Below are 25,372 nucleotides of genomic sequence, written 5' to 3'. Positions count from 1 at the left end.
TTGTCCTGACTCTGGGTCAGGCAGGAAAACTCTAGCTACACATCTGGTTAGGAATCCCATCTAAAACAGAAACAAAACATGTCTGCTACCACATAGAAAGCTGTAGTAGCAACTTTAGTAAAACAAATGCACAATAGATCTCTACTGCATATGCCAGGAAGTGTAATGTGTCACAAAAACCATTATCTAAATCCTAGCCCTGGGGAAGCTGAGGAAGGAGTATCTGAAAGCTTAATTTTCTACAGAAATCCCTTCTATTATTAATTTTTTAGGGAAACCTTGCCAAAAGCTACATGGTACCTAAGTGGTGAATCCGGGCTATCCACTGATTGTGGAGTAGTATGCTTTTGTCAAATTCCCTGTAGTATGTGAATGTTCTGGGAGAAGTACACACATTTTATTTCAAATATACCTAAGAACAAAGGCTACCGACATTCATTACAGTACTCTTTTAGTTCATTACTCTGCATGTAGGAGTTGGCAGCCCATAATCTAAGAACAGAAAACCAGCAGCCAGATACTCTGGTGCATGAATGCAAAAGGGTTATGTCTTTGTCAAAAGGCAACATTTCCCATCAACCACTGCAGATGCCTGATCGGGTCCACTGGTTGGCTGCAGGTCCACCTTTGTGTCTCATGTTGTAATTTAACATATGTATACATACATCTGTGATGACTTTCCCTTCAAATCTCCCCCTGGCCTCTCTAACCCACTGCTTATCTTGTGTGGCTGTGGGACAGAGCTTTCAAAGGGTGTTGATTTTCTGTACCACTTGGTGGCATTGTCTATTTTGGTCCAAGTACAGGTGAGCTCTTGAGGATTATGATTTTTTTAAGTATTTAAATGTTAACTCTACTTGGCAACTATCACATCACAAGGCTGATATGCTTTCCCAATTAGCAGACTGTTTGTAAAGAGGAGTGGTCCTGTCAACCACAAGCTTGCACCTGCCAAGCTGGAACAATAGAAGAAGGGAGCCTGGCTCCAGGCTTCTCACAGCACCACTGTGGGCTTCTATTATTCCCCTCTGTCCATCTAAGCTTTCAGGTTTCAGCTCAGCCACTGAAGTTTTGTTCCTTTTTATGTCCTGACTCAGTGCCTTGGTTATTCTTTGCCCTTATCTGGGATGTCATTTTCTCAAAATTATTAGTGCCTGCCTTCCTTCCTTCCTTCCTTCCTTCCTTCCTTCCTTCCTTCCTTCCTTCCTTCCTTCCTTCCTTCCTTCCTTTCTTTCTTTTTAACATGAAGTATTTGATCTCAGGCATCAAATGGTATCTTCTGAAATTCACTTTTCACATTTCAGTACTAGCACACGGAACAAGAGAAAAATACCAGGTAAAATGGTAACGTAAACACATCTTACTTTCCAAATCCCATCAAGAAGAATCAAAGCAGTTAAGCATCTTCCATCAGCAATGGAAACTAAGGAAGGGTACCATCTCCATGGCTTAAACTTGATAAAAGGTGTTGTGTACACCTTTAATCTCAGTACTCTGGAGTCAGAGGCAGAGGCAGGCAGATCTCTGAGTTTGAGGCCAGCCTGGTCTACAGAGTGAGTTCTAGGCCAGACAGGGCTACATAGTGAGATCCTGTCTCAACAAACAAACTTTTAAGACTCTCTGCTACATAGAGAATAAGGGTGTATATGTGTATGGGGGGGGGCGTGTACCAAGGGCTTTCCCCCAATCCCCTTACAAAGAGAAAAAAGACAGGGGTCTACCTTGCTAGGATCCTCTACCTACAAGGCCAGGGCTAGATAGGAGGATGAAGCCAAGAACATAAAGCACTTCCTTACAGAGCATCAGAGATATGAGCACTATCTGTGGAGTCCATGGAAGGATGATCCTAGGCACAGGTCAGGAAAAGCTATGGACTATATCTAACACAGACAATGACTAAGCAAAAGCAGACCAGAAATATGGCTTCCACATCCAGGTTTCTCCAGATAGGAAACTACTCACCAAGAAATTTATTATTCTTTTTCTACTCACTATGTAGACCAGGCTGGCCTCAAAATCATAGAGATCCACCCGCCTCTGCCTCCTGAGTGCTGGGATTGGAGGGGTGTGCTACCACACTCTTACTGGGCACCTTCTCCCATTGCACACTATTTGAACTTCAGTTTACTTGGAGAGCTTTACCTCTAGTTTATGAGAGAGTTGATGATCGGCAGCATCGATAGGCAGAGTAGTGTATTCAGGCATAACCTACAAATACTCAGGGAAAGGTCAGGCCCTGATTTATTTGTAGCTATTTAAGCAAGAATCTATGATGAACAGAAACATCCCTTCACATAAAAACATTAAAAAATAAAAAAAAAAACTTTAAAGTCCTAATCAAGGAAAATATTTCATAAATAGAACAGACCTTCAAAAGTTTATGAAACAAAAGAGGCACTTGATAATATCCACTTTAAAATTTCATAAAATAGAATAAAAGATGAAATAAGACAATTTTACTTATTGATGTTTTGTTTTTTTTCTTTATTTCTTTCTTCCTTCCTTCCTTTCTTTTTTTTTTTTTTTTTTTGAGATAGTAGTTCTAGCTGGCTTCAAACTCATTGGGTAACCAAGAATAACCTTGAATTCTTGATCCTCCTGCCTCTACCTCCCAAATGCAGAATTTACAGACATGTAGCACCCATGGCTAGCATGCCGATAATTTTAAATGAAAGGCTGAGCTTAAATATGTGTGTGCGCGTGCGCACACACACACACACACACACACACACACACACACACACACACGGTATAATAATCCCATTAAAATATTCTGAAGCAGAACTAACTCAAAAGAAAACCAAAGAAGGGCATATTTGGAAAGGCCTCCCTGAGCACAGGAGGCACAGATGAAATCAACAATGAAAAGTGACATTTCCATTCAGTAGGAAAGAATTATTGTGGTAATAAACTGTGCTGGTTGGACTGGCCATGCATATGGAAGAAAAAGGATTGCATGTTACAGCAGGTGCAGTAAACACAGGTGGATCAAATGTCTGGGTGTAAATGTTCACATATGTGTGAAATAAAGAAAACTCAATAAACTATTTACAAATACTGGAGTAGAAAAAAAATCTTACACACTCTTACACACACACACACACACAACCCCACCCAAGAAACAAAGGAAAACACAAACAGACTCTATTCTATTCTATGAACGTATTAAGGGCTTCAAGTGGTGAAGTGCTTGCCATACACGTCAGTCTCTAGATTTATTCCCAGAATCATAAAACAAGAAAGGTTCTGAAATTATATTCAGGGAAATTTTTCAACAAAATTTATCACAAGAGCCCTGCAGAAATGCAACCAGTGATTAAAATTCAAGCCACAGACTCCTCTAAATAATGTTTATTTAGCACATCATAAACACTTACATATAAAAACATTCAATAGTATCCAGAGTAAAGACAGATCAATACACAACTGCAAATATAGTTGCGCACTTGAAATTGAGGCTGCATTTTTCTCAGTTTAAATATGAAAACATTCGGCACGTAAATTTTAAGTCATTTTAGAATTCCCAATCTGAGGAAAAGATCTTTCAGAACAAATTCCAGTCCTACGTGGACAAGCCCAGCTAGTGTCTATATTATTTTTATAGAAGATATCAATGTCTTTTCTCTCTCACACCAAGGTAAATTTTTCTAGTAAAATCTGTGCTCTTGAAGTTAATAACCTCAAAATGTCTTCCTGAGTTTAAGAATAATTCTACATCTTAATTTTCATTTTATTAGAGATCAACTCATGTCTTCTAGCCAGATGTAGCTAGAAACCCTACATGGATACACTGGAGCTATCCCTCACTTGAGAGTACAGCAGGTAGACTTCCACTTTAGTTGCCCTTCACATAAGAAGCATGGTAGATTTTCACTGGAGCCGCCCTCCAGAAAAGAAGCACAGTAGATTTCCACTTTGGCTGCCCCTCACACAAGAAGTGCAGTAGGTTTTGCCTGATAGATTTGCTTAATCAGATACAGGTCTTGACACATACATACATTTCCAAAAGTCAGATCATATGCTGCATTCCAGACCACTCTGAGCTGCGTGCTTCTGCACTGAAAGTCTTTTAGGTTTCCAGGGTGAGTTCCATTGATGAGGCTTTTGTTGTAAATTGTCCTTCATTAGTTTGTTATGTTTCTAACTACATCTTTATCATCAACCAAACATGTTTATGGTTAGCCCATCAAAGACTCTAGAAACCAATCAAAGCTTAGGGGCGGCTTCCTTCAGATGAGGTAATGAAATGAGACCATGGCTTGAAAAAGGCCCAGGGAAGCCTCAATGTTAGGAGCAGAACTGTAACTTCTCTGGTCTAAGGCATCATGCAGATGGCTTTTATTTTGCTTTAATTAGCATGAATTCCAAGACTACTGGATCCTATACTCAAGTAGGCAGCATAAAAGTAAACACCAGAAAGCAGAGTCCACATGGGCTGCATTCACCAATGCCTGGGGCTTGCTATGCCACTATTCTCTTTATGTACTCTAGTTACATATAAAATACTTTTTTTCCACAAGACTTGTATTCTGTTTTTTAGAACTTCATTTTGTTCTCCAGAGAGAGAGAGATGGAAGGAGAAAGAAAGAAAGAAAGAAAGAAAGAAAGAAAGAAAGAAAGAAAGAAAGAAAGAAAGAAAGAAAGAAAGAAAGAAAGAAAGCGAGCGAGAGCGAGAGAGGGAGGGAGGGAGGGAGGAAGAGGAGGGAGGGAAGAGGAGGGAGGGAGAGAAAGAGGGAGGAAAGAGAGAAGGGGAGAAAGGGAGAGGGGGAGGGAGGGAGGGGGAAGAGAGAGAGAGAGAGAGAGAGAGAGAGAGAGAGAGAGAGAGAGAATACTGAATTTTCTGAGGGAAACAAAAAAGGAAGTAAACATTTCTGAACATGTGATCATGCAGTGAGTTGATTCCAACGTGAAGGGGGAAGCTAAAGAAACTGGCTGTAATGACTTTATGTGGAATAGTGAATGGCATGGACACAAGTGAGCTCTTTACACAGTGGCAATCTCCTCTACAGATTCCCCCTTTCATATAGAAATGGCAGTAGTTTCCAATCATGGCAAGGGCTGGGCTGTCTTTCTTCCACCAAATGCTCTGCTAGCTGACAGAGACCATGGAGCTGTGAAGATAGAAATGGGAGGGAAGGCTGGTAAAGGAGTTATATAAGTCAATGGGATCTTTGCTTACAAACGCAAGAGCTACCAGCTTATCTGTCTCACAGGGAGGGGCTGATACCCACAATATGGCCACCATGTTTTCACGTCTATTGCTGCAATTTTTATTTTTTTGAAGCCAACGCTCTTTGGACAGATAAAATGGCAAAGACTTCAAAATGCCATTACTCGGCTCCTTCCACTAGACCTTCTCCAAGAACTGTCCTGATGAAGTAGAGACATCAGAATGCACACCAGCCCCTGACATTTGTAGAGTTTCATGCGTCCCTCCATCATCAATGCAAAAACAAACATACAAACAAACAAAACCAATTTTTTTTCTTTTTACTGTTCCAGTCTAAATATTCTAAAGACTCAGGGAAGAATACCTCTATATTTTTCCAAAACAAATCTGTAAAAATAGGGGCCAGGGAGCAAAGAGGCATACATAGCCCTTTAGATTATAGTCTAGGTTAGGCTGTTAGCTCAGTGATAGAGCACCTGCGTAGCATGTGCAAGGTTAGGCTTAATCCTCAGAATCACACACACACACACACACGCACACGCACACGCACACGCACACGCACACGCGCGCACACACACACACACACACATATCACTGACTATGTATCAAAAGTCACAACTGTATATCTTAACTATGAAAACATACACAAGTGACTGTATTATGCTTGCTGAGAAGACCATAGGAGATGATCAATTTCTACTTTAAGGGCCAAATGAAATGCTTGTAGCCCCAGGAATGCTAAAGTAAATAAGAAACAGCTTAGGAATTTCCATGGGAATTGGTCTGTCCACCAAGGCCAGAGACTCAGTATCACAGAGAGTTCCAAGAGACATCTTTGTCACCCAAGAACATTATACTTCCGTCATATGCACTTCTCTTCCAGAAGCAGCAACAGAAAGAACACATGCTGTGTGGCTGTGAAATGTTAAGAGCTTTAAGGACGACACAGGGCGGCACAGGTACACATAATGGACGTTAGCACACAATGCAGATGTGCACACTCAGTTAAAAGCCAGCTCCAGCAGAGTCTGTATGGGACAAGCTACAATGCTGCTCACTCAATGACAACAACATGTGCACTGAGGACAATGTGTGATCCAGGGGAGATTCAAGGATCAACACACATGAATCTGAAACATTTTATTTTGGAAGTTAATACTATACATTACAAGCAAGCTATTTAATATTTTTAATAGGTTCTTTCTTTTGAAGATGTCTTCCATGGGTGCCTATTGGTACTATTATGATAAACTTTATAAGAATGGGACAAGTCATCCTAGAAATAATTCCTGCTATTATTCATGACACCTGTACATGTCCTGTTCATCATCAACACCTTTTGTTAGAAGGGTTGTATATGGCTCCATGAAATCCAGACACTGAGATGCCTATGTGTCTCCCTGTATCTGCTGAATTCCAGCACTCAACTTCTTAGGAAACAGATATGATGGCTTGCTTTATTCATCCATCCATTCATTTATGCTGGATATTAAACCCAGATCTGATGGCTTTATTTATTTATTTGTTTATTTATCTATTTATTTATTTAGATGCTGGAGATTAAACCCAGAGCCTGGTACATGCTAAGCAAACAGTATACCAACGAGGTACATCCTATCCTAGACATGATGTTTAAATTTCAATGAGTTTTCATTTCAATGCCTATCTCCTAATTGTCCAAACATAGAAGAAGCCATGACTGAGAAAATTAACTCTTACACTTTCATTCATTAATTTATATGTCCAGTAAAACAGAATATTTTCATATCCATTAATAAAAACACATAAGCTTATTCAAATTCTGGAAGAAAAATATCAGGCCTGAAAGTCACAGCTAACATTTGGAGATGGCCATCCTTGAAGTTCCAAGGACTGCACAGGAGAGATGGCAGGGCTGGCCCTTGGGTTTCTGACTCAACAGAGAAAGGCCAGCTGACCAAGCAGCCTCAGAATGGGAGAGCTTGAAAAGTACCTCAGAACACTGCCTACTCATAGTTCCTAATCTAAACAGAGGGTAGAGCCACACAGGAAAGGGGACAGTGCCAGCTGGTTGCAAGAATGAGTTTACAGAGTGTGATTACTCTCCGTGACTTTTGCATTATTTCTCTTTATAGCTCATGCAATTTCTGTCTTATGATTGACTATTGCTGTTAGAATAATTCATGCATGAATAGTCACAATTGCTTTATCTTATGCATTAAACCCTTTGGCATCATAAAGAAAAAGGAATGAATTAACAACATCAATATATTAGTATTAAGATATTGAGATATATGGGGACAACTATGCATGCATGTATGTATATATATATGTGTGTATATGTATATGTATACACACATTTGAGGGGTAGCTGTATGTGGTGTGCATATATGTGTGTGCATATATGCTCATTTGTGCTTATATGTACAGAGGCTAGCAGAGATGTCAAGTGTTTTTCTTTATTGCTCTTTGCCTTACTCTTGTGAGACAGGATCTCTCAATGAACCCGAAGCTTGCTGTTTCAGCTAGGCTGGCTAGCCACTGAAGTCCTGGGATCTACCTGATTGCAATCCCCCACTTTTGTCCATGACCAGCCTTTTTACATGGTTACTGGGACTTTGAATTTGGGTCCTCACACTAATAAATCAAGCATACTTACATACCAAGCCATTTTTATAGGCCTTCTTTTTTTTTTCTTTTTTTCTTTTTAAGATAGGGTCTCATGTAACTCGTGCTAGCCTCAAATTCACTATGAAGCCAAGGATAATCTTGAACTACTTATCTTTTTGTTTCTACCTCTGAAATATGGGATACAGATGTCACTAGCATACCTGGCAATTCCCTGCACAAGATAAATTATTCTGACTCTAAAGAAGTGATGGCATGTGCCTATAGTTCTAAATACTAGGGAAGATGAGGTGGGAGAATTACTTGAGTTCAAAACAAAACACTCTCAACCCATTCAAAGCACTGGAAAAAAAAACACATTTGAAAATGTAATGGGACTAAAGATTACTAGTGAGTTAAATAATATCCCACTTGGTTGCGATATTACTTAGTTGTAGACAACATGCTGCTCTGGACTCTTACACGGGCTTTTCATTTGCTCCCCCTTCAGCCTCGTTCTATAGTGATTCCTTTGAATGCCCACTTACACAGAACGAGAGTATGAATGGCTAGCTCCATGTTACAGTTGTGCTGCATTTTGGATGCTCTTATCCTCTCTCAGCTGTGCTTGGAGGACCTCATCAGAGACCCCTCTGCCAGTTCTTTGGCTGTATCTCATTCATGACTGAGCCTTGGGTTCTTATGAGATGACTGCCGAAGTCAAACTGAATGCCAGGCAAGAACTGATTCCACCAAGATGGAAACATTAAGTTGCTGCAGAAGCTTTGAGGGTGGGCTGGCTTCCACTTTTGCTCATATGGTAGGTTCAGGAGGGAGATAAGTTACCAGCACACAAAAGCATTTTAAAAAAGTCAATTCTTCAAGGCTTGTGAGAAGTACAAAATCAGATAAGAACCTATCATCAGCAGTTGTCCTATGTCTTGTGAAATGCAATGACAAGCAAGCCCACTCTGAAACCTAACGGTTTTCAGTAACATGTCCTCTCTGTTGTCAGTCCTAATGTTTTTAAAGGTTTTGTGATAAGTTGATAGATTTGGGTGGTTGGTTTAAAATATTTAGGAAAATAAAACACAATTCGTATTTTTAAGGGGACAGAATGTAGGATACGGAGCCCTACACTGTCAGGACACAGGCAGAGGTTTCCTATGACATCAGAGAACCTACACAAGAAATGCCACATCTTGTACAATAATTCATGCATAGTCACCACAGAAATGTAGAGCCTGTCTTTTATAAAACATTCATCTTTAAAATAACACAAGTGGTAAGCAATGCAAGTTAGGACATGATTCCTCTTCCAAAGACACACAATGTGGAAGCAAAGCAGGTAACAAAAGCAGGCACAAAGGCAAACAGAAGGATCATGTGATCATCTCAGTAGGGGACATCAGGAAACCTCCATTTCCTATTCTCCTTCTGACCTAAATTAAACAAAACAAAACAAAACCTCACATTCTTTGGTAGCCAGAAAGTAAAGCTGCTACTATGAAATAATAGTCTCGACTTTTCAAGAGAACTGTAGATCTTACTACAAATCCTTCTGTAGCCAAAGGAACAAGGCATAACTGGAACAGATTTGACGGGCAATCCAATAGAATTCTAAGGAACAGAATTCTAAGGAGAAGAATCTAACTTGCCCAGTGTTGTCAAACTCATGATCACTGATCAGACCCTAAGGCTCAGAAGCAAATCAACAATCCAGGGCAGCACAAAGATTAAGGCAATCTCCATAGACTAATATTTAGAACCCACTAAATTTTATTTTAAAAGACAGTATTTTATATGTGAAAGACATTTGGAAATTCAACATTAATTTCTGAACACTCAAAATTCTCTAAGTTAAAGATACTGACTCCCAATTAGGGAAAGATACCACACTACTGAATGCCAAAAATGCTATTTATAATTAATTTTGTCTGTAAATTCCATGTAAACTTTAAATTTTATTTTATTTTATGAGTATTTTATCTGCATGCATGCTGGTATATGTGCATGCCTGATACCCTCTGAGACCAGAAGAGGGCATCAGATCTCCCTTGGGGCTGGAGTTACAGATGGTTGTGAGCCACTGTTTGGTTGTTGGAAATCCAACCAGGGTCCTCTGAAGAGCAGACAATGCTTGTAACCACTGAGCCATCTCTCCAGCTCCCCACTTAAGTTTTATGTAATAATCAACTTCAAGTTTGCTTTAGGGACACCTTCCTCTTAAACATGGCTGGGCTAACGTCTTGTGAGTCACCTGATACTGGTGCTGGGAACCACAAGCTCAGTGAACTCACTATGTAGCTGAGGGTGACTCTGACTCCTAATTTTCCTGCCTCTGTCTTTTCGGGATTCCAAGTGCTGGGATTACAGGTGTCAGCCACCACTGGCCCCAGCAGAAACATGACTTTTGTTGCTTCTTTGTTTTTGTTTGAGGCAGGGTCTCACCATGTAAGGTAGCCTTGGCTGGGCTTGGACTCGCTGTTTAGACCGCGCTAGTCTCACACCTGCTTCTACCCTTGTGCCTCCACCTCTGGAGCCAAGGCCTTTTTGAAATAGCCCATGATCTCCCAGCAGGAGGCACAGCCCTGGCTGGTAGGAATGACTCCTTTATCTGGTGGCATTTCTCCTTCAAAGTCATTTTAGCTTTTCCTGATGGATGAGACCTAGGCAAATTAGTATTCATGAGTGTGTTCTCACATATAAGTGAAGCATTTTTTTTCTAAAATCCTATGCAGAACTTTGACAGAATGTCTTTAGTTGTATAGTGCTGATGGTAGTGGTATAGTGATCAGTGATCCTAGAAAAGACATAACAAAACCTGGCACAGAGAGACACGAAAGCATCCCATCCCTCCATGACTCAGCAGCTTACACGCATTCGTGCACGCACACACAGATCGAAAGAGAAGCAAAGCACTGGCTGTGTGCTGTGTGCCCATTAGACTCACAGAAGTGTGGCTCTTCCTGTGACCCACCTGCTGTGTCCCTGCATGTCCCCCAGCTCCTTCTGCAGCCTGGCATTTTTCTCTTCCTCCTCCAACAACCTCCTCTTCACAGTGCGCAGCTCCTGCTGGGCCTCACACTTGATGTCATTGGCCACCACCACTGCAGTCTGCAGGTCTGCCTGGAACCGCCTCCATTCCTCAGTTTCCTCCTAAGAAACGACAGAATCCATATGTCCCTCAGACCTGGGCTGGGTGCTGGGGTCCTGAATCCTAGTAGCAGTCACTAAGGAAGAAGATTAAGCAGGAAGACTTGGCTTTCATGGTGTCTCACTACTTGGAAGAGACACAAGAAATAACTCCTTAGAGTCATCGAGTTCTTTAACTGAAAACTGAATGATTGCTTTAGTTTCATTTCCTGTCGGAAAGAATGTACGACTCAGGTTTATGGCCTGGAGATGTTCTAGGATAGTGGTTCTCACCCTGTGGATTATGACCCTTTGGGGGGTTGCATATCAGGTGTTTACATTACGATTCATAACAGTGGCAAAATTACAGTTATAAAGTAGCAATGAAGTAAGTTTATGGTTGGGGTCCCCACCACATGAGGAACAGTATTAAGGGGTTGCAGCACTAGGAAGGTTGAGAACCACTGTTCTAGGAGAAGCTGGCTGGAGAGAAGGACAGGGTACTTTCCCAATGTTTGCGACTCAAGCAGGAATAATGTCCAATAAGAGACTGAGGAGGCTCCTTGTGGTGGCTTACCTTTATCTGTTTTGTCAGGGTCTTCAACTGCCGTTCTAGGTCTGACTTCTGCTCCTCCAGCTTGATCACACTGCCTAGAAGTAAATGAGTTAGACAGGAGTTAGAAAGTTACAAGGCTCCTGGACAAGCGAAGCTGCAAAACAAGAGGACAGCTCCAGAGACCACAGGCTTAAAGCCCATCCCTCTACAGTACGCTATGTTGTAAGGACTCTGAAAACAGAGCTAGAAGCAGAGGCCTCCAAACGGCATCAGATGACGTGTCCATGGTGCTCACTTAGGTTATAACCTCGGAAGGTAAGCTGTACATACTGTCATGTAGCACTATGGGAGGAGGCTTCAGCAGTCATACAACTGACACTCTGGCCTCAGGCTTCCCTGACAGCCTTTATTACTGAGATTTGGAGGGCTTTGGTGTAAGAGAGGAGTCTACTGGTGACTACTCCTGTGACTTGGAAACTCACTTCTAGAGTCACCATTCTTAACCGCAGTTAACCCTGAGACTCATGAGACACAGGTGTGCAAGCATAAGCGCTCGATGGGTTCAGAATCTCTGAAGACAGCCAGGATCTGGGCCCACATATACCACAGCTCCACAGGTGGCACAACCACCTGTCACTAATGAAGAACACATTCTGACCTCTGTTCTCCCTGCCTCTAGCTCTCTCCACACTGCTATCAAAGCCATTTAAATGTAAGTAGCAATGTATCAATCACCAAGCAAAAATTCCAAGTATTTGTCTATTCAGGATATGAATTAAGCCAGGCATAGTGGTACATACTTGTAATCCTAGTACCTGAGTCACCAAGTGACTCTGTCTGAAAAAAGAGTAAGAACCCCCTCCTTTGTTTCTGGTTGTTTTGTCTGTCTCTTTCAAGGAGCTCATGGCAGGAAAGGATTAATCTAAGGCTGGATTTGAGTGTCCCTGTCTTCCTGACATAAATATACTTTAATAATACCTTGATATTCCTAGCAGGAGTTTAAAAGCTTCTCAGAAGACGGTCCGTGTTATTTTCAGTCTCAGATATATTATGATATAATCACTAGATGTGGGCCTGAAATTTGCTCTGGACATTAATTATACACTGGTTTTCTTAAAGTGTCTGGGCTGACTTTGAAGGATTTAGGGACAATACAACCACATTCTCCACAGTGCTAAATCACAAAGCAAAACAAAACAGGACTTGTCTCCTTTGACCTGATTCTTTATAAAGAGGGTGCTATGTTTGGAAACAGACAGTGGCCAGATATTTAATTGTGTTCTCAAGGATGACTATTAAGCCTGGGTGACACTGAATGTCAATGCTCTACAGTCCGTGACAAAGGCAATGGGCACTGTCACTCTGACACTAGCCAGCTAATCCAGGCACAGAACACACAATCAGCTCCCCTCAGAAACCACCATGCTCATTCAACTAGAGAACCCTGAGCTGCTGCTTTCCAAGGAAACACAATATTGGACTCCTGAAAGCCTCCAGTCATATTCTTCATCACCTGAAATACTATTTACATGCTATAGTTCTGCATGCCAGAGTCCTTGTAAAACAAGCCAGTCCCATAAGCATCAGGAACCTCATCTGCCATCATTTTCCCCCCAATACCAAACAGGTACTTTTTTTTTATTTTTATAATTAATTTAATTTTACATATCAGCCACAGATTCCCCTGTCCTCCCTCCTCCCACCCCCCAGTCCTCCCCCCCCCAATCCACCCTCCATTCCCACCTCCTCCAAGGCAAGGTCTCCCCTGGGGATTCAGCCCAGCCTGGTAGATTCAGTTGAGGCAGGCCCAGTCCCCTCTTACCTACACCAAGGCTGAGCAAAGTGTCTCAGCATAGGCCCTAGGTTCCAAAAAGCCAGCTCATGCACCAAGGACAAGTCCCGGTCCCACTGCCTGGGGGCCTCCTAAACAGTTCAAGCTCATCAACGATCTCACTTATCCAGAGGGCCTGGTCCAGTTCCATGGGGGCTCCTCAGCTATTGGTTCACAGTTCATGTGTTTCCACTAGTTTGGCTATTTGTCCCTCCAAACAGGTACTTTTAACATTTTTCTGTAGCTTCCTAACCTATGCAACCTTCTTGTACTTTAAGTATCCTTTCTCTTATGCCTTATGAGTATACAATGAGAAGGATTTAACATTCTCCTGGCCCTGGACTATGTGAGAATGAATTCCTTTGTCTTTGGCATTCAGACACTGTTGTCCATGACACAGTCGGCTACTGACCTTCATTCCATGAATTTATAAGGCTCCTTTCCTTCCCATCCTTTCCATAGCTTCAACATCAATGAAGATGTATCACTGTGCATAACGGATATCACCCTAGCACTTTTCAGAGAAGCCTTAAGTTAGGATTGGAGAATGACCTTCTCCTCTCTCTGGATACTGGACTGCTGACTGGTGACACTGAACTCACATTCACCATCACAAAAGCTCAGACCTGACCACGGTTCTCTAACACATCTATATTGCTGCAAACCACAAAAATATATGAAGTAGGATTTCAGTTGATTATGACAAGCTAATATCTGGAAGAAGCCAAGGGCCTTCCAAAGGTCAAGCTGAGGCTCAAGGAGTCTTGGTGATATTGGCTTTCAATTATTAGTCATTTCCTACTATGAATTTCCCGTGTGCTACTGTAGCTTTTCCATCATTCTTTGGGCACAATTTCCCCTCTACTAAGGAATATTCAGATAACCTTCTGAGCAGTAACGCAGCCAGGATCCCTAATTTCAGGTATTTCTGTAATTATTGTCATTAGCAGCATCGGGCCAGGACCATCCCCGGAGGGACAAAAGTATCTTATCAGAGATACCTCTGTACTTTCTAAGAACAGACATAAGCATCCAGACTGTTTGAGAAGACCTGGCAGATGTGCTAATTAAACTTAACCTTCTCCTTTCCAAAGTCTTATCTCTAGTTTTAGATCCACCCTTAACAATTAACTCAGAACTAAAGGGTTCCAACTTACAGGTACATCTAGCTGTGATGGAAGTTGCCTAGCCAAGTTGCCTAGTGACCGGGCACACTTGCCAGAAATGGCAGAAGCAGAGATAGCTTGGAGAGATAAGGGCCAAAGGGATAAAAGGGCAGTTTTATTTTCAGAGAAGGATAAGATAGAGAAGAGAAAAGAGAATGGAAAAACTAGATGGTTAAGAACTGGAGAGGAACGAACTGAGATGGGAAGAACTAAATTGAAGAGATGAAAGAGAGTACTAGAGGAACAAGATGGAAGATGAGGAAAAGCCAGATAGGGAAGAACAAGATGAGAAAGAAGGAGATAGGAGAGGAGCTGATGTGGGAAAGAACTAGATGGATGAGAACCTAGATGGGACAGAACTAAGATGAGAGAATTAAGACAGAACTTAGAGGACAGCAGATAAATGTAGAGAGAAATCAGGCAAGAAAGAAGCTAGGCACGAGAGCAGAATAGAATCAGTGTAGAGAAAAAAACTGACTCAAAAGAATAGTGTATGGGCTAAAGAGTTTTGTGTACGCAGATTCATTTCTTATCATCAAAGATTAAATTATCAGCTGGTTTTAGATTCTTCCCAGACCCTGGGAGGCAACTATCGAGGGGCTGGGCCCCCACAGTCACCAATACTATTTCTGTAGGTATGTCACAGCCTTCCTGCACTTAGGGACAGTAGGCAGCAATTTAGCATCATAACAGAGTATTTAAAATATCAAAAACCATGAGAAACAAGTACAGATAGGTTTTTGTTTGTTTCTGTTTGTTGTTTCTGGGATAGCATGTACAGAACACTTGTGGGCTGGTGAGATGGCTCAGGGTAGCGGCACTTACCACCAAGCCTGACACCTCTGGGTTTGACCCCTGGGAACCACATGGTAAAAGGAGAGAACCAATACCCACAAGCTCTCCTCCGACCTCCACACCCCAAATAAATAAAATGTAAAAATGTTTTTTACCCTGTCTCGAAAAGCCAAAAAGCAAACAAACAAACAAAAAACATTTTTTTTAGGAAAAAAAAAAAGACACTTGTACACAGATCAGAATTCAGACCAGAAAGCAGACGTCTCTTTAGCTGAATCTCTGCTAATAACAGAGATTTTTCTGACTTTTTGGCTGACCTTTCACCTCTTTCTGCATGTCCCCACACCAGGAAGGTGTTCTGAGTGCCAATCTGGCGAGTACACGTACATCTGAGTGAGTAGGTGAATTCAGGAACGCAGAATCTGTGAGTAATGTGGAGTCTGGCTGTGTATGCATGGTAGCAAAACTCAGGCAACTAAGCAACTAGTAATAACTAGTGCTACACAAAGCTTTGTTAATTAAGTGTTGTTACAAAAGGCAAAACTCATTAGATGTGATATTTGATAAGGATGATCTGAATAAAAGCAAAGCATGTTTAATCTCTTAAAAAATGTCCATGTTGTGTCATGGTGTCGTAGCGGTCCCCACCCCCCCCCCAAGGTAGTGGTGGTGCAGGCAGATCTCTGTGGGTCTGAGGTCAGACCTGGTCTACAAAGCAAGTTCCAGAACAGCCAGGGCTGTTATACAGAGAAACCCTGTCTCAAACAAACAAACAAAAAAGGCTCCATATTCAAAGCAGTGACTTTACAAAGCCATATACCAATACCTCTTTGGAAACCAAGTGTCTAACATCTGTGAGAAACCCCATGTCCCTCCATCAGTGGAAAGCACGCTGGACTTGACCACAGGCACATATTATTTGTTTCACTCTGGGCAGATCACCTAGCTCTCGTGCATCAGATCCTGAAGACAGCATACCATAGACACAAAGGCCGTTGACAATTTACTCTGAATAACACTCTTAAACCCTGAAGGTCATCCTTAGGTAAAAACGCCTCTCACAGTCACAGCTGAATTCAAAGTAGGTCTGGTTGTCTAGTGACGGAGGCCTCAGGATGTTGCACACGCACATTTAACACTTCCAAAATGCACCTGCCCTCTTGCAAGAGCTGTGGTCATCTATCTCCTGTTACCCAGCGTTTTACTTAATTTCAGAGATTACTGCTTGTCTCAGAAGTGCTGCTCTCTGGGGAGATTACCGAGTGCTCGAAAGGGGACTCTCCGACACCCTGGCCAGCACCCATGTCCTCAGAAACTCCTCCCACCTGTCACCCACCCTGACAGCGTCCACTCACACCACTGCACTTCTCCAGGCTTGACTTCACTTACTTTCCAGCTCGCTAATGAGCTGATTGTTGTGTAACTTGACAGCGCGGTGCTGTTCCACCTGATCTTCCAATTCAAATATGGTGTCTTTCATGTCTTTGATTTCTGCGTCGCTCTCCGAAGCTTTCTCTTGTAATTTTAGGCTGGTTCTGCTCAGTTGTTCTGCTTGGTGATCACAGACCTCCTTCAGGTAAGAATAATCTTTTTCCATCTAGAGAACAAGGAGCACTGTCAGTTTAAAAACAACAACAAAACACTCTCACACATCTGAGGAAGACTTGCTGGATGCTCTGGCATATGCCACTATAAATGTTAAGAGAGACACAATGTGTCCAGAGGGCTAGATTGATTCTGTGCCCCTTTTCACAAGCAGAAAGAAAAGGACTTTTAATATATGTGACTTTTTCCTTTACCAGGGCAGAGCAGGGAATCATGAAAACCTGAGTGGCCACCCTAACCTCACATTCTCTATAGAGCAGCGCCCTCTGCTGGTGAAATTCAACGTCCAAGAAGCCTGAGCCACAGAAACCTCAACCTTAGGACACTAGATTATGTTTCTTTGGAAGACACACTACATAGAAATCTGAGTGCCCCAGAAACAGAAATTCATCCCAGCAAACTAATTTCACCTGCTCAACTTTAATTACACACTTGCATAGTAAGAAACAATATAACGATGCACTCAAACTTAACCATTAAATTTTGCCATATTTGCTAAATCTTTTAATTCAATAAAATGTGTTAATGCCTGAACCTTTCCTTCCATTTCAGCAAGTAACAGGCATTGTTCTCAAGCTGGTGTGTACTCATTCCTTGAAGGTTTTCCCACACTTACTACATATGTGTTTAAGTCCTTGATAATATACAGGCTTATTCTAGTTATTTTGAGACTTTACACAACTGATCGTATGTGTGCGTTGATTTGGAGGCATTACACTGCAGTATGTAATATGCCTTTGTCTTGTACTAGACAATGCTTACTGCACTATTTTAACTTAATTTAAATGTTAGTATATACAGATCGATACATATTACAACATGTTATTGTGTGTGGTTTGTGCATTTTCGCATGTGTGTGGGTGTATGTGTACATGTTTGCACATATGTATGGAGGTCAGAGTCTGACATCAGTGTCTTCCTTATCACTCTCTGCCATAGATACTGAGGTAAGATCTCTCACTTGAATCCAGAGCTAGCTAATTCAACTACTCTAGCCAGCTGGTTTGCTCTGGGGAGTCCCTGTCTCCACTTTCTGAGTACTGAGATTAGGCAGGCTACTATGCTTGCCCCACTTTACCTGGGTGCCAGGGATTCAAATTCTGGTCCTCATACTTACACAGAAAAGGCACTAGATTATTTTAATTACTACATACTGGAAACCCACTGCCTGAAAACACTATTCTGTTATTATGAAAAATGCTACAATAAACACTGTCCTTTTTCTATAGCAACTTAACTGACATTAATAAATAGGTATATATTTACCAGGCAATATAAGCTTGATATGCAATAGATTTCTTCCTTTTCTTTAAGTGGGGGGCATGGCGGTAGTCTTCACATCTAATTTTGTTTCCAGTTGCAGTTCTGGCTGGGGACTCTATAGGAACAGGGACCTGGTCTACTTTATTCAGCACAGTACCCAGCACCCTCTGCACCTGTAGGGGGCTCGGCATGGAGAAACTACTTAATGCGTATTTGATGAGCGAATGAATAATATACTACAAGGCGGTTCTGCAGTATTTTCCACTTGGGAAGGTGGGATGGATAGACAGATGAACGGATGGATGGGAGTAGGAAGAGCAACCTCAGTATCAACACAGGTCATACTGCCTGAGTTAAGGACCCACATTGATTATGTAGAACTTGTATTTCAGTTACAAAAGTGTGTGTCTCTGTGTGTGCTGTGGATATACATCACTGCAGGCTACTGTCAAAACTGAAAGCTGATGGAGTATACCGAAATGGCTCAGAGCACAGAATCTGAAGCTAGACTGCCAAGATTTAAATTCCAAAACTATCAAATCAAGATTTGTGGGGTTTTATTTTTTAATATTTTATTATTGTTATTTGGACAAGGTCTCTTTATGTAGCTCAAGCTGGCTTGGAACTCAAAATTGTTCTGCCTCAGTCCCTCCCCCTAGTCATGGGATTACAGGCATGCAACATACACAGTTGAACCTTGTATTCTTTTATTTTCCTCATTTGAACAATGGAGGAGGTTTAATGAAATAATGTATTACAGTTTAACAGTGCCTGGAAGATAGTAAGCACTCAATAAAAATTCCTCCCTTCTTCCACAATGGCCTTATGTATTATGCATAAGACATTATAATGTGAAGAATAATATAATACAAGTTCATTCAACCAAAAAGTTACTTACAATTAGTAGAAAATAGAAGTCTTCTATCTTATCAATAGTTACATTATAATATATAGAAAATGACTTTTTAAAAAATGAGACACATTCTGGGGGCTGGAGAGATGGCTCAGCAGTTGAAAACATTGGCTGCTCTTCCAGAGGACCCATGTTCGATTCCTAGCACCACATGGCAGCTCATAACTGTCTGTAACTCCTGTTCAGGGGGTTCAACACCCTCACAACAGACATACATGCAGGCAAAACACCAATGTATGTAAAATAAAAAAAAATGTTTTTTAGATGAGACAATTCTATTATATTTTCTTTTTTAAAAGATTTACAGAGGGTTTGATGCACTGTGTGGGTGCTGGGAACCAAACCCAGGTCCTTTGAGAGAGCAGTAAGTGCTCTTAGCTCCTGAGCTATCTCGCTAGCCCTAAAGCACTGCATTTTAGATGCTGGAAAGCTAATACCTGAAAGGCAGCAATGGAAGGCAGACTTTTGAGTCCTGCAGGTTCATGGCTGGACTTCTCAAGCAGAGGCATGTCACCGGAGCCCAGGTATATGCATATGACTAGTGGGAAATACTATGGGTGTATAAACAAAATGGGAATATGATGAAGGGAGTGGTTAAGCGTCCTGAATGAGGTGAGACTGCTGACCCTCAGAGACTCTGGTTTTATTTCCCATACACTGATTCATCATGCATCGGAGGGGACAGATATGCAGACTGTGATGAACCTACAATCAGTACTATCTCAAATGCACTCATTTCTTCTTTCTTGATATAAAATTTATCCTCCAAGTCTAATGAAATAGTCCAAAAAACGTTGTTGTTTTTGTTTGGCTGGTTTTAGGGTTTGTTTGGTGGTGGTCGGGTTTTTGTTTTGTTGTTGTTGTTGTTTTTGTTTTTTTGTTTTGTCATTTATTTATTGTTTTTTTTGAGACAGGGGTCTCATTTTCTTATCTACATAGTCCTGACTGTCCTGGAGCTCACTATCTAGACAGACCAGGCTGGCCTCAAACTCACAGACAGCCACCTGCCTCTGCCTCCTGAGGGCAGAGATTAAAAGCGTGTGCCACTATACCCAGCCAAAAAACTTTGTTTTTTAAAAAAGTAGTTTTACCATTTCATCTCCTAGGGACACTCACTGGATCAACAGGAAGATGTTAATTATTTTCAGGTTATATTCATTTTATGGACTGACAAACATATATAGGGGAATTACTCAAAAAGAAGAATGTGGGCTGGAGAGGTAGTTTAGCAGTTAAGAGCACACACAGTTCTTCCAAAGGCCCCGAGTTTGTCTTCCAGAACCCACACTGGGTGGTAATTCCAGCTCCAAGGGATCTGATGCCCTCTTCTGGCCTCCATGGGCACATTCACATAAGTGGCATGTCCATACTCACAGACACAAAAAGAAACTATTTTAGAAAATTCAGCATACCAAGCAGCAGAGAACAAAGCTCCATGTTTTATGATTACTGGAGTTCTAAGATGCTTTTTTTGTGTGTGTGTGATGCTGGCCTTCTGCTGCCCAGCAATGCAAACTTTTGAATTTAGTTTTTCTCATTTGGGAATTACACTATCAGAAACCCAAACATGTTTTTTTGGTGTTTCCCTTGAAAAAAAGAAACCACTTCTAAGCACTGCAAGCATCTTTTATCTTCTTCAGTCAGATTCAAACACACAGATCACCAAGATTTCTCAGAGAGAGGACATCAAGAGTCCCCCTGGATTCACCAACAATGACAAAATCCAGGTAGCAACCTAGTCAGCCACGATCAGACCAGGCTAGAATCCTAGCAAGTGTCACCACCTCTTCCAAGCTTGTGACATTGAACTTGGGGGAAATGCACTGCTCCAGGCCAGTGTCCTTGGAAATGCTTGGAGAAGGGCATGTGCACACAGGACATTCTTTGAGGAGCCCTCCCAATCCTCACTGTGGGAAAGACAGGGAAGCAGGAAGGCAGAAGCAGCTCTCCACTGACCCCTCTGGGTGAGGGCCACACCTAGCGTTCCCTTCATACTGCACCAGCTGCAAAGGCCTGGTCTTTATTTTCTCAATGGATTAGCCATGTGAAGCACCACCCAGGGAGGGCCATCTTGGAAGGGGCTCCAGTTGGGTGCTATCAGCTGCCAATGATTCCCAAAAGCTGGAGTAAAAGAGGGGGCTTTGGACGTGGGAGCCCTGGGTGCAGATATCAGAGGGTTGTATTGCCATATACATTATCTGGAGTCTCTCCTGCAGGAGATGTATGAATAACTGGCTATGATGGCTTTAGCACTTGGTAAATAGGATTACATGGAATAACTATTTCTATATGGTGAATCCATATAGTCTTCTTTAGTTTATCATGGTAAAAAACAGCACAAAGAATATCAAGAGAAGATAAACTATGAACCCAGGCCTTATTGTAACACAAATAATCCCCAAGACAGAGAATGCTGAATAAAGCGAATAAGGAAACAAATGTTTAGCCAATACAACAATATCACCAATCCATAAGGAAGCAAGAATCCAGTACATTAAAAGTAAAAACACGATGTGAGGTGCAAATGGAGTCATTTTAGTTTACAGCTGTGTTTAGTAGGTTCTGAGGGCAAAGATAGCATCTTGGAAAATCAGGCCCGCCTTTGAGAAATCATTTTCTCTCCTACTCAAATAGTGACACACCGATAACAGAGACCAGGGTAGGCATAGAGCTAGGTCAATCAATTCTGAATGAATCCCAGCAACACTGAAGTTGTTCTGTCAGAAATGAACACAGGGAGCTGGTGCTGCCCAGAGAGGAAGCCTGGCTTCTAAAGCTACTGCTTCTTGGGTCACGGTGCCAGCTTGGAGACTGTTTTGGCAGTGTTGAGGGTGAACCCAGGGCCCTGAGCATGCCAGGCAAATAACCTACCACTGTGCAACACACCAGCCAGAGTTGGTCATCTTACTGAATTTGGTTATTATACTGTCCATTAAATAATTGTGAATACTAAAAAAAAAATTAAGAATGGAGAACAGTCAAAGATGTTAAGAGTCCTCCCTACCCTCTTCTCTTCTTTAAAAATTATTTTATTTTATGTGTATGGGTATTTTGGCTGTATGTGTATCTATGTACCATCAACATGCCTGGTGCCTGCAAAAGTCAGAAAAGGCTATCAGATCTCCTCGAACTGAAGTTACAGACAGTTGTAAGGACCATGTGGGTGTTGGGAATTGAACCCGGGTCTTCTGGAAGAGTGGTCAAAGCTCCTTCCTAACTGCTGAGCCTTCGCTCTAGGCCTCATCTGCCCTTTTCAATAGTACTCCTCCAACAGAGTAAAACGTTATAAAGCTAAGAATGTGCATGCATCAGGACATTATCGTTACACACATTTTACTATGTCTAAGGGAAGGGGGGCAGAGGGAGACAGAGGTCTTGACCTAGGACACACTTGGCCTAGAAACTGAGCAGCCATCAATATCATGTCAGGCAGGAGTTGATGAAAGCCTTGGTGAGCAGGTCTGAATGTTGTTCCTGCTCCCAGATAACTCTCCTCACGCTGCTCTGGGGTCTCTGTGCCCTCTCGGGAAACAGCGCAACCATAGATACAGCCACCTAGGCCTGAGTCTGTGCAGGGAGTGAAAGGCCTCTTTCTGCAATCCCCAATAACCAACCAGTACTCACCAAACCCTACTGGATCAAACTCCTAATCATCTAAATGTCTCTCCATTCCTTACCCTCCCATCCCAACCTGGTCAGCCCTTGGCTTTCTAGTCTGTGGTCAGATAATCTTTCTCAACTGTAAATGTGACTCTATAATTATTTTTTCAGATTCCTCAGACCAGGCCATCATCAAGCCAACAGGCAGGTGAAGGTACCTGCCACCAAGCCTAACCTGAGTTTGCTTCAGAGGCCCCACAGAGGAAATAAACTCTGACCTCCACATGTAAGCTGTGACGCATGCACCCAAAGCAAAATAAATAAATTAAAAATGTAAAACAAACTCAAACCAAAAGATTTAAACAACAAAACAAACTGAACTTCATAAAATTAAATAGGAAAGTGTGACCCTCAAGAGACATTATATAAGACAGTGAGAAATAACCCTAATTATTGAATGGAGCAGTATATCTGTACAATGCAATATTAGCCAGAAAAAATTCTGACACATGACACACATGGATTTACCGTGAAAAAACCATGCTAAGTGAAGAAAGGCAAAGGCAAAAAAGGCCCCATGATGAATGATTCCTTGAAACGCCTGGCAGAGTCAAATCTGAAGAACCAGAAAGCAGACTGCCAGGGACTAGGAGGGACGTGACTTGGGGAGTCAGCTGTCACTAGGTTCAGTTTCCTCATGAGAGTCATCAATCAGACCGGGGTGGGGCTGCACAACCACTGATTTGTTCACTTTTGAATTACAGTTCAATAAATGGCTTTTAAATCCCTTCCCTTCCCCTCCTCTTTTCCCTTTTTCATCCCCTGTCCTTTTTTTTGGAAACATAGTATTTAGCTCAGACTGGCCTCAAATACATAATCCTCCTGCCTCGACCAACCAAGTACCTGGGATTACAGGTGTGTACCATCATGCCCAGCCAAAACCACTTTCTTCATGGCTCTGTGTTTTGCTGCAAATTTCCCCCACCTTACCAAAACAGAGTAAAATTCTCCTAGTATTGGGGCTTTGCTTTCTCTGAACCAAAGGCTGTTGGTTTTAACAGCGGTATATAAGTTAGATCTGTTCTGTGCACATTTTGTCTTTCATTTCTTTTCTTTTCTTTAGAGACAGGGCTTCTGTGTAGTCCTGGTTCTCCTAGAACTTACTCTGTAGACCAGCCTGGCCTTGAACTCAGAGATCCCCCCGCCTCTGCTTCCCAAATGCTGGGATTAAAGGCGCGGGCTACCACCACTTGCTGTCTTTCATTTCAAGAAGCAGTGTAAGTCCATGTAGGTATGTGTAATACATATGGTCTGACTAGCTTTGAACCCTAACTTCAGTAATTAACAAACTGGGCTAATAATTGTTCTCTGCCTTGGTCTGTACAATTGAAAAAAAAAAATAGATAGGGGCTGAAGAGATGGCTCAGAGGTTAAGAGCACTTGAAGTTCTTCTATAATACCTGAGTTTGGTTCCCAGCACCCACGTTAGGCAGCTCATAACAGTCTCAATCCAGGTCCAGGGTATCTGACACCTCTGGCCTACATGGGTACCTGCACTTATGTGAATAGACACACACACACACACACACACACACACACACACACACACACACAATTTAAAACAATAAAAATAAATCTTAAGAAAGAAAAAAATAACGTGGTGTCTACAGTAAAAGCTATAGTTAAATGATCCAGAACTTTTTTTACTCCGTTGGGACAGAAATCAGGAACAGACAAGATGCCTGTCAGACCTGACATCAGTGGCTCTGGACTCTCCAGTGTACAGTATGCTCTTGATGTCAGCAGCTCAGGATCTAGCCTCTGCTGGCCAGTCCTCAGCAGTCAGAGCTCCTCGATCTTGGGGCCTCTCTGGAGCTCTCCCAATGGTAGGGGCACTTGTCTCCCTGCAGCTCCTCTACAGTCTCCCTCTTCGCTCCTTGCCTTTCTCAGTTCTCCGTTCTCTACAGTACTTCACCGTCCACAGCTCTCAGCTCTCCTCTGCTCCCAGGAGTCCTTTAGACATTTTTAGCAGCCCTTGGTGTGATCTGCTCCTGGTGCAACTACCTCAGCCTACTCTACCCAAGATAGAAGCGTGAGTAGCTAATAAAATGACAAAAGCTTCACTGGAGACTATGCTGCAGCACAAGAGCACACACAGTGTAGAAGAGGGAGGTCTCCTGGACTACCCTCATAGACAGAGCAGGGAGGACTGTGCTTACAGTTAGAGAAGGAAGGGCAGGACCAGACCCACATACAGTCGCTGGTCCACCAGTCTGCGCAGGAAGGCCTGTTTTAAGGCCAGTGTGTAAGTTGTTAGATCTGCCTTAGGTAGAAGTGTTCCTCCCTGACCAAACTGGGAACATCTGCAAAGTGGGTGGAGATAGAAACAGCAGCTTGCACAGCAGCCGTGACAGAGGAGGCTGTCTTTGCAGCTGGAAGAAAGTCTCTCTCAGAGTTGTCAGGATGACGGTCTCCAGGTAACTGGAGAAGTGGCTGCTTGATGGGCAGCGGCAGTGATTTCCAGAAGTGGTGGGGAGGGTAAGAGGGGCAGGGGGGAAGACACTGAACCTCACCACAAGAGGACAGTAGTCACCAGCTGGCTTGGGTCTCTGCCCAACCTTGAACTGCTGCTTTGCTGAGCTTCAGGACAGGTGCCACTGCGCTGGTGACAAGGGAAGGGTTTGAAAGCTGTCAATCAAGCAGCTCAGCTACTCATTTTTACCAACTCGGGCAGCTTTAGTCATTTAAGAAG

The 25,372-nt window shown here is 42.3% G+C and overlaps 1 protein-coding gene across 8 annotated transcripts in view; it reads right to left on the bottom strand.

Moving 5' to 3' along the window:
• Specc1 (sperm antigen with calponin homology and coiled-coil domains 1) overlaps positions 1–25,372 on the bottom strand; it is a 278,263-nt gene that overhangs the window by 94,744 nt on the left and 158,147 nt on the right. For 5 of the 8 annotated variants that reach the window (XM_006973560.4, XM_015992424.3, XM_015992425.3 and 2 more), the window contains 3 exons: positions 16,629–16,836; positions 11,469–11,542; positions 10,737–10,915 (listed from right to left, as the gene is read on the bottom strand). In XM_006973560.4, coding sequence (XP_006973622.1) covers positions 10,737–10,915; positions 11,469–11,542; positions 16,629–16,836 — 461 coding nt within the window. Of the gene's footprint in view, positions 1–3,336; positions 5,112–10,736; positions 10,916–11,468; positions 11,543–16,628; positions 16,837–25,372 lie in introns of those variants that run through there. The other 3 variants (XM_076542533.1, XM_076542534.1, XM_076542531.1) reach the window with 1 other exon arrangement.

Source organism: Peromyscus maniculatus, chromosome 8 (assembly GCF_049852395.1).
Source record: "Peromyscus maniculatus bairdii isolate BWxNUB_F1_BW_parent chromosome 8, HU_Pman_BW_mat_3.1, whole genome shotgun sequence".
Lineage (NCBI taxonomy): Eukaryota > Metazoa > Chordata > Mammalia > Rodentia > Cricetidae > Peromyscus > Peromyscus maniculatus.
The sequence above is the reverse complement of the archived record's forward strand: the minus strand, read 5'-3'. Positions and strand labels throughout refer to the sequence as shown.